The following is an 11,987-nucleotide window of genomic DNA, read 5'->3' as shown; positions in this document are numbered from 1 at the left end:
TCATCACTTGGAGACGAATTCAAAGGATACATCCTTAAAATCACTGGTGGATGTGATAAGGATGGTTTCCCAATGATGACAGGAGTAGCTACTAACAATCGTGTCAGACTTCTTCTTGATGGAAGAAATGGATGTTACAAACCACTTAGAAATGGAGAAAGAAGAAGAAAGACAGTTAGAGGAGCTATTGTTGCAGGAGACATTTCAGTATTGAACACTGTCGTAGTTAAGAAAGGAGAAGGAGAAATTGAAGGAGTTACTAATGATGCACTTCCAATGAGAGCTGGACCAAAGAGAGCATCTCATATCAGAAAACTCTTCAATCTTTCTCAAAAGGATGATGTTAAAAAATTCGTTATTAGAAGAGAAGTTGCTAAAAAACATCCAAAAGAAGGAAAATCAACAAAGAGATCTAAAGCACCAAAGATTCAAAGACTTGTTACTCCAAGAAGACTTCAACATAAGGCTCAAAAATTAGAAGCTAAGAAATTACATAAAATTGCTATGCTCAAGGAAGCTAAACGTTATGCTGCTATTCTTAATAGATACAAGGTTCTTAAAGCACATGGAATGAAAGTTGTCTCATTTGCTGATACTGATGCTGTTTTCAAACAAAACAAAGCTGGTTCAAAGAAAGCTGCTTCTAAGGGAAAGAAGGTTAATTCCAAGAAAACTGGAAAGAAATAAGAAGTTTATTGATGAGATTTGAGTAAATCTATATTTTCGTTTTAATATTCCTTTTTTGTTATTCTTGAAATAAAAACAATGTTTAAAAGAAGGTTTTAACAAAATGTTTTATCAAGTTTGATATTAATAATATTAGTCTTATTCATCAAAAGAAATTTCAATAAAATAAAATATTTTTTCAAAAAAAAGAAAGAATTTACTTCATTAAGTATATTAAAATAATAGTGAAACATTTTTAAATCTTTAACATTTTAAAGTCTGTTTATTAGTAGATTTATGTTTTATAATTACAAGAAGGAATATGGGTTTCCAAATAACCAAACAATAAAAAATGTCAATTAATAGAACATATCTTTAATTTATTGTTATGGTCATTGAGAAGTGACTATTTCAATTTTTTTATTATTTTCTAATTCTGTTTTACATTCATTTAATATTATAATTCAATTAAATGATTCTTCTTCTATTGTGCCGCCAGAATTTCCTGTGTAAAGCATTAAGTCTTTCATGTTTTTGATATTGATTGTTCGTAGGAGTTTTGGGAAGTCTAATTGTAATTTTAGCATTTTTAATCTTCTTACTGATTCTTTGTGTATTAATCCATTTATTGATAATATAACAGGTATTATTTCTACATATATTAATTCTCTATTAATTCTTAATTTCTCTTGTAAATTTTTGTATTTATTTATTTTATGAATATAATTTAACTCTACATTCATATCTTGACATGTAACAACATCTATAATATATCATTTCTTTTCTGTAATATTTTTATATTATATATCTTATCTTCTAGCATGGAAAGAATGGTCACTAACCAATAAATCAATAATGTAAGTTATTATCATTTTATCATTATAAATACATTTAGGAGGATTATTAAAATCAAATTAATTGTAATGGGTAATTAATAAATGTTCAAATTTTTTTAATAGTTATATTTTGATATTGTTTATATCTTCTTTGAGTGTTATTATGGTATTTATTTCTATTATGATAGTATTGTTTATTTCTATTGGAATTGTTATTTAAGTGTTTATGACGATAGTTATGAATGAAGTGATGAGTGAAATGATTTATATCATCTATGTTGTGATATTTATGGTAATAATTCTTATTGTAATGGTTAGTGTGATTATTCATGTATCTCTGTCTATACTGATAATACCTATTTTCACTCATTCTTCTATCATTTATATTTCTTGGTTGGTATGTATTTCTTCTTTGATTATTTGTTTTTCTGTATTTTTTGTGGTGTCTCCTGTATTGCATCTTTTTTGTTTGATGTTGTTGTAATAACATAACAAATATATAAAGAAAATAAATAAAGATAATAGTTGAATGAATATATAAAATATTTGTATTTATATTAATAAATTAATTATAGTTTCAAAAAGTATACTTTAGAACTACTAGAAGAAGACAAAATGATTGGATTTGACTCTCATGATCCAGGAACAACCGAAGCAAATTCCGTTAACATTTAATTAATTGATTTGTATTAATAAGTTAATCTTATTTTAATTAAACTATTAAATTATTTGTTAAATTCTTTATTACTAATTTGTTAAACTTTCTTATAACACTAATGAACATTCAATAACTGTTATGTTAATTTAATGAATCATAAAAGAATTTATAAAAGAATTAATAAAATAAAATGTAATGATAATATTCAATAATTAATATAATTTACTTGAATATTATATAAATTTATTTGTTAATAACATTGTAGTTGTAATAAATTTTATTTATTTAAATGTATTAATAAAAATTTTTATTAATCAAAAAAATATTAAGACAATATTGAACTTATTAACAATATTAATTATATGTTCAATATATTAAAAGTATATTAAATATGTAATTATAAAATAATGAATAAAAATTAAATAATTAAATATTTCAGAATTATTAATGAAATTCATATAATAATTTAACAGCTTTCACTTCAATATTAATAATTATAAATTTTTCATTGTTTATTTTATTTTGAATATTATATATTATATATTTTATTTTTATTGATTTTCAAATACAATAGAATACTCTTTTTTATTCATATAATCAACTTTATATAATGAATGTTTAATTGAATTTTATTAATTAATTAGTGTATTGTCATTTAGTAAGTTATATGATTTTTTTATTTTAGTATAATATTGTTTAATGTGTTGTTTAGGTTGATACTTTTTGAATTGAATAAATAAGAGAATTTAGAAAGTATAAATTATAAAAGTAAGAAGTGTTTAATTTTAAATGCAACAATTTAATAAATAACAAGTTTTATTATATTTTTAATTTATTTATTTATTCAATTTGTATGTTTATAAGTGTTAAATATTAATAATATTAATGTAATCGTGTTGAAATTAATTTTTTAAATAGTTTAATTCTATTTCATTTGAAAGTGTTATTTTATGTTTATCATATACTTATCAATAATTAATTTAGAAAAGTACTTTCGTTAATACTCGTTATGAAACTATTAAATCATTATCTAAAATTAAATTATGGGCAATATTATGAATTAGTTGTTTATTAGAAATTAATCGTAGTCTATAAAAGTTAATATAAACATGGATATATAATTGTATTAAATGAAATTTAAAAGTATTTATCAGGTTCTATGACTAATTGAGACCATTATTTTTATATTATCAAAAATAATTAATATGGTTAATTGACATATTAAATAGAAATAATAAGTACATAATAAATTGCTTGTTCTAATAGACTGGTAATGAATAAGAAAAAAAATTATTAATTGTTATTTAGTACCATTAATTGTAATATATTTATATTTTATTATATTAACTTATATAATTTCACTATTTATACTATTAATTTGTAACAATAGGACTAAGTATAAATGGGAGAAATATATTATTTATAGTCATAATTTCTTAGTTAATGTTAATTTCAATCATCAAACTTTAATTATCAATAACTGATAAGTTTATTAGTCCATATACAATTGAAAATATAAATCTCATTTGGCACGTTAATCATTTTTGGGCTGTATTTAATATTTGATAATATTAATAAGAAAATAAATAAAAAAGAAAAATAAAATGGTCCCGGCGGGGATCGAACCCGCGACCCTCGCATTTCTCTTTCCTATAAGTACGATGCACTACCGACTGTGCTACGGGGCCTTCTTATTTTTATTCTTCTATTTGACTATTTCTTTTTGATTCTGAAACAATGTTGACAAGTCAGAAACAACTCACAAACTTTAAAATAATTTCATGCTTTGGTTTCCCTATTTATTATCTAGCCATGACGTTACTTTTGGTGAGATAATAATTATTCAAAACTAATTGGTTATTATTTATTACTATTTATTATGATATAGTTATGGTGATATTACTTATTTATCAACATGAAAGTATATTTGTTAATGACTGTTTTGATTTAAATATATTGAGTGTTATCAAGAAAAGTTCATTATGTGGTTGTTTTTATTCAATGAGATAAAACATAGTCATAGTGTTAATGATATATTCAACATAATAAAGCAATTACTTAAGTGTTAATAGAACTAGCTTCTATTGTTCCTGCATCAGGGGAGACTAATCAAGTCCACCGAGTCTTCTTCTAGTAGCTCTACAAGTATGTTTGGTTGTGATTGAAGCAGTATTCCATCACATCCTTCATGTTCTTTATTATATGGTTTTTAATTTCTTTAATGATATTAATCTCATTTTTTATTTCTTTAATTAATTTAATACTTTATTTATTATTCCATTAATTGAGATTACTACTGGAATTATTTTGTCATCTTTTATTTTCTCTATTTTCATTAGAATATTCTTTAATTCATAGTACATGTTTCTTTTCTTCAAATACACTCAATTAATATTGTAATCAGCCACAATAGTCATATCAAATATTAGACTAGTTTTATTCTTTTTATTTAATGCATATATATGGTATTTTGTGATATTATCAATCACTTTTTGCATTATTTGTTCGTTCCATATCATAATAATGTCTTTATATTGGAACATTGTTTCATAAAGAGATTTTTATATTGGTTATTTCATTTATATTTTCTTAATAATCGATATGATAATGCATATATTGTCATGTTTTTCTATTTGTGATTTTTTATGACCAATACAAGATAGTAGAATGTGTTCTACTGTTGTTATATTGTATTTACAAAGTTGGTAGTATTTCAACATTTTATTTTTCTTTATTTTCATTTTTCTATACAATCTGAACATTGCTCAATCTTGCATTTTAGTTAATTGTAAAAATGAATTCTTTTTAATAATGATAAACTTCAATAATTTATCTATAGTAGTTTTATCTACTTATTTTGACTCAAATAATCTTCTAAAATGTTCACTTATTTGATGATACTTCCATTTTTTGATGTATTGGTCGGTCAATAATTTTTTTATTTCTACCACTACTTCTTTTTCTTTTTTCTTTTCTATCCCTTCATTTATTATTTCTTCTATTTTTGTTTCTGGGATTTTATGAATTATTGTTTTAATTCTATTCCATGTTCATTTCTTACTGTACCATCTATCTAATATGTTATTTCTTATTTCACTTTCTCTTGTACAGTAGTACATCACTGTTCTAACTAATTCAATAACATATTCGTCCATTATATTTATTAATCCTTCACCCATTTCTTCTAGAGGGACATACAACCTATCTTTGGAGTTTCACCAATGTATTTTGCCTTTCTTAAATATTTTCTTATCTCCAAATCCATTTTGTCTAAGTTACTTTCCAATTTACAACTGATGCTGAATATCTGAATACAGAAATTAATTCAGTGTTTATTCTTGTAATATATCTTCTATTACTACTTTCATCAGTGTTTATTTCTTCCATCTTCTTCATCATTTTTTCTTTGATGGATTTACAATTGAAGGTGTCATCAATTTCGTCGGACTGCCATATTCCTAAATATTTATACAAGTCCTCACCTTCAATGACTGGGATGTTTTGCATTCAATTTTATATTTCCTTATTGTTTTTTAATACCATTCATGGTTTTTTTCTCATTCATCTCAATATGTAACTTATTATTTCTTTAATTTCATAGTGGATTATTCACATTTCTTCACTACTTTCTGTCATTATTTTCAAACCATCCATATATAATGTGTGATTTGATTTTGTGATTTTCTCTTCGATGATTTGAGAAATTACATTCATCTGTATGATGAAGAGTAGAGGGGATAAGGAATCACCTTGTAAAATTCTTCTATTTAATTTAATACTACCTAGGTATTCATTATATTTATAACCTATGAGTATCTTCCATCTATTCAGCATACTTTCTATTATGTTTATGATGAAACCATCTAGATTAAAAGATTTTAATGATTCAATTACACATTCATGGTTGACAGTGTCATATGCTTTCTTGATGTCATAATATAACTCCACATATTTTGGGTATTTCTATTCTTTTTGCTGATTTAACATATAACTATTAATTATTCCTTCTTTAGCAACAAGAGAATGTAGTTTACATCCCAGTTGGTTATTACTAATTTTAAATGATTCACTATTCATATTAAGTCTTCTGTGAATATTATCTTTTAATATGGAGGTAAATACTTTCATAATTACATTTGTACAACTGATAGGACGATAATTAATGACATCATTCCTATCACTTTGTGGATTAATAAAGTTCTTCCACTTACCATGTCTAATGGGATATTTTCATGGAATTTCAACCATTCATTGAAGATATTGAGAATGGCTTCTCTTGATGATGACATCCTTTTCAAATAATACCCATATATAGTGTCTATTCCTGGTGTTTTCCAGTTATTTATTCTCATTATACTTAAATTTAATTCATTTATTGTTATTATGACACTATCATAATTGACATATCTTTCATTCCACGAGGTGATTTGTTTTATTTTCAATTCTCTTTATTTGATTTCACCTGTGTTTCATATAACGATTTCAAATATTCTAAAGTAATATCGTTATTTGGGTATATTTCATTTTTTATTTCTTCCTTATTTTAATTTTCTTGTTAGAATCAAACATGATTTTATTTGTATTGATTCTGATTATTTCTTCCTTATTAAATTTAATTCTTTCTTTAATCATTATCATCATATATTTTTAGGTATTTTATTCTTTATATTCATTTGTTTTCAATATTTTCTTCATCATATTCATTTAATTTCATGATGCACTTGATTCTGTACAATTTCATTGACCAAATCTTCTAGTCTATTTATTTTCTTTAGGATTTCTTTTATTTCATCATTTTTATCTCTTATTATTTTATTTTGGAGATAGAGGTGCATAACCATTGAAATATTCTTCATATCATCTTGCAGATAATCCATTCTGCTTCCTGATTATACCCATCTATTATTAATTTCTCTTATTAATCAGTCAGCTTCTTTTCTTTGAAAGTAGTAATTAATGTTTGAACATTTTCTACTTTCATTTCTTTTATTTTATTGATGATAGTGTTAAGATATTCTTCATCAATTTCTGTAGAGTTATTTTTTATTATGATTTTTTATTATTGAATTACACTCTATTCTTCTTTATATTATATCATTTACTTTCATTTTAATGTATTGTTTAGTACTTTCTTTTATGTGACATTTTAATACAATTAATATATTCTTTTTCATTATTTACATTAATGTTTATCACTTTTATTATACTTTCAATTTGTTCTTTCTTAATTTCTTATATAACTTTTTATTTAACCAATTAATTGCAAAACAATACAACACTTCAATTAAAATTTTATTTCTTTGGTTTGTTGTATTTCTTGTCTGTTTATCATCTCTTGTTTTTTTGACAATCAGTGCTTTTCTCTTCGTTTTCAAATACTGTCTTTTTCATAGGAGTATTTTCGTTTATCTTCATCGTCACTGATGATGTTTTCATCAATATTGGTTGTGCATTTATTACAAGTGTCATCATTTTCTTCTTCTCTAGTTCCTTCTGTGAAATAAAATTTTCAATATCATCTTGTTGTTTTGATATGACTTGTTTTTGTGTTTCATTTTCTTTTTGTGTGTTGTCTAATTCTTCTCTTGTTATTTTTGCAATTTCTTGGTTTTTAATTGCAATTTTTTGATATTCAGAGATTTGTTTTTCTTTATCTCTTATTTCTTTCTTTAATTCTTCAGTGTTTTTTTCTATCATTTCAACATTCTTCTCTAATGTATTTGCCTTTTATTCTAGCAGTTTGTTTCTCTTCTTCAGCTTTCCAATTTCTTCCTTCATTTCTTCATTTTCTTTTTCAATCTTCTTTTTATTAGCTTGGATACTTCGGATTTTTTCTTCTTTATTATTTGCTTCAATGATTTTCTTTCCTTTTATCTCATTTATTTTCCCTTGTAGTTTAGTGTTTTCTTCCTCTAATTTTTCGTTTTCTTCATTTCATTATAACTTGTTTGAACCTTTTTATTTTGTGTTTTCATTTCTGTAATTTCTTCTTCAAATTCTTTTCTAACGATTTCTTTACTTTTTCCTTGATTTCTTCTGAAATCACTTGTTCTTCTTACTCTCTTTTCATACTGCATTCTTTAACTTTTTCTTTTAATTAATTAATTTGATTTTGAAGTGTAAGTATTTCTTCTTTGTCATTTTCTTCTTCTTTCTTTTCTGTTTCTTCTTGTATTTTCTTTATACTTTCTTTGCTATTTATTATTCATGCATTTTTACATCTTTCATTCATTTCTTTATTTGGGTTTTGTTTTTAATTTCTTCTTCAATCGCTTTAATGTCTTTTTCTTCACAATCTTTTGTTCTTTCCTTAATTTCTTCCTTAATGTTTTCAATTATCTTTTTCTTTTTAAGTGAATATACTTTTTGGAGGATATCATACCATTTTTTCTTCTTACCTTCATATTTTTTAAGTATTTCTTTGTATTCTCCTTTATTCCACTACTTTGTTATTCTTTTTATTCTTTTTGTATATCATTTATTGTTAACCATTTATATTTGTTATGGGTGTAATTATTATTGTATTTACCTTGTTTCTTATTTGTTTTTCTTTGTGTTTTTTGACTTCTAAACACTTTTCCTTGGTATATCCTTTACCATTATTATTGTTGTTGTGCCATTTATTGCTATTGACATTTCTTTTTTTATTGTGTGACCTTGGATTTCTATGACCTGTTTGCTTTTCTTTACAAGAGCCAAATGTTTTATACAATAGCCATGGCATTAAAATTTGTTGTATTTCCTGCATTGGAAAAGGATCTCCCCCGAAAAGAAAAAGAAATCAATTATGATTAACCTTATTTTTTAGGTTTTCATCATGTTGAGAAGTGAGCGAATCAGTTTCTTCAACACGCTTTATTTCTATTCAAATAAAGTTTTTGCAAGCATGCTCGACTTAAATGGTTCCTCAATTAAGTTGCTGCCTGACTTTTATTTTGATTTTAATCAGTAATATAATATTTCTCATTCTTTATATTGTTGTTTTAAGGAGAGTATATCCATAACATACTGTTATAGCTCATCTCCGAAAAGGATCTCCCCCGAAAATATAAGAAAAATAAGATAAAACAAAAAGATAAGAAATAATGATAAGGACAAATAACAAAAACAAGAAAAAGCATCAAGGAAAAGAAAAGAATGATATGAAGAATATGAAAAGAAACAATAAAGAGGTAAGAAAATAGAAGAGAATGTCAACAAAATAATAATAAAAAGAAAAGTATAAAGAAATAAATGAACAGAAAGTGTAAAAGAAATAAAAGAATCATAGAAAGAATGACAAAACGATACAAACATGAATTGATAAATATAGCATAGAAATAATTAAAAACAAAGAATATCGAATAAAAGAAGAATATATAAAGAAATAAAATAAATACGATAATACAAAACCAAAGAATGAAAAAAAAAATGAATAATGAAGATAAATCTGATAATAACAATATTGAAAATACAATAAATATAGATAAAGTTGTAGTACAAGAAATTGTAAAAGAAGGTTATGTTATAATAGAACAAAGTAGTGAAAAAGAAACTTAATAAATAACAAAAAAATTACATAAATAAGAAGAGACTCAAATAAAATGATATTAAGAGAAATGAAAGAGCAACAAGTATAGAAAGAGAAACAGCAGTGATGAAGAAGATGATAATAAAATAGAATAATGAAACAAAACAGAATTACAATTATTGAAGAGTATTAACAAATGAAATAATAAACATAATAAACATACATTATATAATATTCAAAATAAAAAAATAATAATTGGATAATTAAGTGTTAATAAAGTCGTCATTTATCCGTTACTAACGGATATTAATTATTCATACATAATTAAAAAAGAATTAATTATTTATTTTACTTATTATTTAAATTTTCTTCTTGACTTGTGAATGAAACATTTTATTTATTTTTCATTATTGTATTTTTCATTCTTCTTTATGCTTAGTTTTTCTTTTTAATCCGATATTTGATTTTTACTTTAGTTTTAATGAATATTTTTATTTTTCTTATTTTATGGTGATTTAACATGTCATTATACTATATTCTCGTGTATAATTTCATTTAGTCTTAACTAAATCAAGTATATACCTTTCTTTTGATATTATTCCATATATATTTCTAGTTTCATCTAATAAATATCCATTATTATATTACAGCAAAAAATAATCCATTATAATACCACCATTACATTCATTGAAACATTGTTTAAGCAAAATTCATATTCAAATGAAACGTCATGGCTAGATAATAAATAGGGAAACCAAAGCATGAAATTATTTAAAGTTTGTGAGTTGTTTCTGACTTGTCAACATTGTTTCAGAATCAAAAAGAAATAGTCAAATAGAAGAATAAAAATAAGAAGGCCCCGTAGCACAGTCGGTAGTGCATCGTACTTATAGGAAAGAGAAATGCGAGGGTCGCGGGTTCGATCCCCGCCGGGACCATTTTATTTTTCTTTTTTATTTATTTTCTTATTAATATTATCAAATATTAAATATACAATTAATTAAGTATTAATAGAATTAGGTTCTGTTATTTCTGGATAAGGGGAGACGAATTTCATCACTTTGTCATTTCATAGAAATTCTATAGAGTATATTTGGTTATATTAGATCCATTGTTCAATACTGTTTAGCATGTTTTTAATGACTTAATTTTTAACTTTTTTAAAAATGCCAATTTCAATTTTTATTTTTTTCATTTATTCTAATGTTTTCTGTATGTACTAAACTGTTTATTGAAATTATCATTTCAATTATTTGATATCTCTTAATTTCTCAATTTTCATCACCCTATTCTTTAATTCATTGTATATATTCTTTTATTCTAACACTCTCAATTGATATTGTGATATAAATCACCAGTCATATCATTTATTATTCCACTTTTATCTTTTATTTAGTACATATCCATTTTCTTTTCTTTTATTATTTTTATATTGTTTCAATGAATATTTCTAATCATTTATTTTCATTAGATTTAAATGTAATTCATTTATTGTTATAATAACATTACCATAATTTCTGTACTTCTTATTCAACATGATGTTTATTTTATTTTCAATTTCTCTTTATTTGTTATTAGTTGTGTTTCTTATATAATTTCATTTATTCTATTGTAACATTGTTATTTTGTATATTTTATTGTATCTTTCTTCTATTTTTTTCTTATTAGATTCATTCACCATTTTATTTCCATGGTTTCTGACATTTTTTATTCATTTTATTTCTTTCTTTATTAATCATTATATATTTTTTAGATATTTTTATTCTTTCTATTACTTTGTTTTTAATTTCTTCATCATCATGTTCATTTAATTTTATGTTGCTTTTTATTCTGTATAACTTCTTTTGTTTATTTGTTCTATTCGGAAAAGAAAAAAAAAAGCAAATAATTGAAAAAGAAGAGAATGAATGATATAAAAGAATAAAAAGAAAGTAAAAAGTAGAAGAAGATGAAGAAAGAATAAAAGTAGAAAGTAGAGAATATAAAAAGAAAGAAGATAAAGTGTAATAAAACAAAAGAGATGATAAAAGAAGAAAAGAAAGAAAAAAATAAAGGATGCAAATTTTATTTCAACAAATAAAAAAAGCGCAAAATTTAATGATGCAAAATTTAATGATGCAAAATATTTAGCAACATATTTTATTGATGCAAAATATTTTGAAATAAAAATAATTCATCATTTGATATTATTATTATATTTGATAATAAATTATATTATATATTAAATACATCATATTTCTTTATTATTTATCTTTCTTTTCTTTTTATTATTTCATATATTACATTATTATTCATTCATTCATTATTTATATTTCAT

General features: G+C 23.2%; 1 protein-coding gene and 2 non-coding genes across 3 annotated transcripts in view, besides 8 other annotated features; 2 read left to right on the top strand and 1 right to left on the bottom strand.

Moving 5' to 3' along the window:
- The window catches only part of EHI_124190 (uncharacterized protein), a gene marked incomplete at both ends in the record, with an annotated part of 1,455 nt that extends 768 nt beyond the window's left edge, over positions 1–687 (top strand). The window contains one exon of the mRNA XM_001913581.1: positions 1–687. This exon is cut by the window's left edge and continues 135 nt beyond it. Within this exon, the coding sequence (XP_001913616.1) occupies positions 1–687 (687 nt within the window).
- A 319-nt stretch (positions 688–1,006) lies between these two features.
- Positions 1,007–1,618: a repeat region.
- Positions 1,619–1,628: 10 nt separating this feature from the next.
- Positions 1,629–1,964: a repeat region.
- A 1,801-nt stretch (positions 1,965–3,765) lies between these two features.
- EHI_124180 lies at positions 3,766–3,848 on the bottom strand. The gene has a single exon. It is a non-coding gene; the product is annotated as a tRNA-Ile (tRNA).
- Positions 3,849–3,901: 53 nt separating this feature from the next.
- Positions 3,902–4,078: a repeat region.
- Positions 4,079–4,207: 129 nt separating this feature from the next.
- Positions 4,208–8,921: a repeat region.
- A 6-nt stretch (positions 8,922–8,927) lies between these two features.
- Positions 8,928–9,186: a repeat region.
- Positions 9,187–9,918: 732 nt separating this feature from the next.
- Positions 9,919–10,180: a repeat region.
- Positions 10,181–10,525: 345 nt separating this feature from the next.
- On the top strand, positions 10,526–10,608 carry EHI_124170. The gene has a single exon. It is a non-coding gene; the product is annotated as a tRNA-Ile (tRNA).
- A 55-nt stretch (positions 10,609–10,663) lies between these two features.
- Positions 10,664–11,095: a repeat region.
- A 22-nt stretch (positions 11,096–11,117) lies between these two features.
- Positions 11,118–11,515: a repeat region.
- Between the last annotated feature and the right edge of the window lie 472 nt (positions 11,516–11,987).

Source organism: Entamoeba histolytica, genomic scaffold, assembly GCF_000208925.1.
Source record: "Entamoeba histolytica HM-1:IMSS scf_1104750518195 genomic scaffold, whole genome shotgun sequence".
Lineage (NCBI taxonomy): Eukaryota > Evosea > Mastigamoebida > Endamoebidae > Entamoeba > Entamoeba histolytica.
The sequence above is the reverse complement of the archived record's forward strand: the minus strand, read 5'-3'. Positions and strand labels throughout refer to the sequence as shown.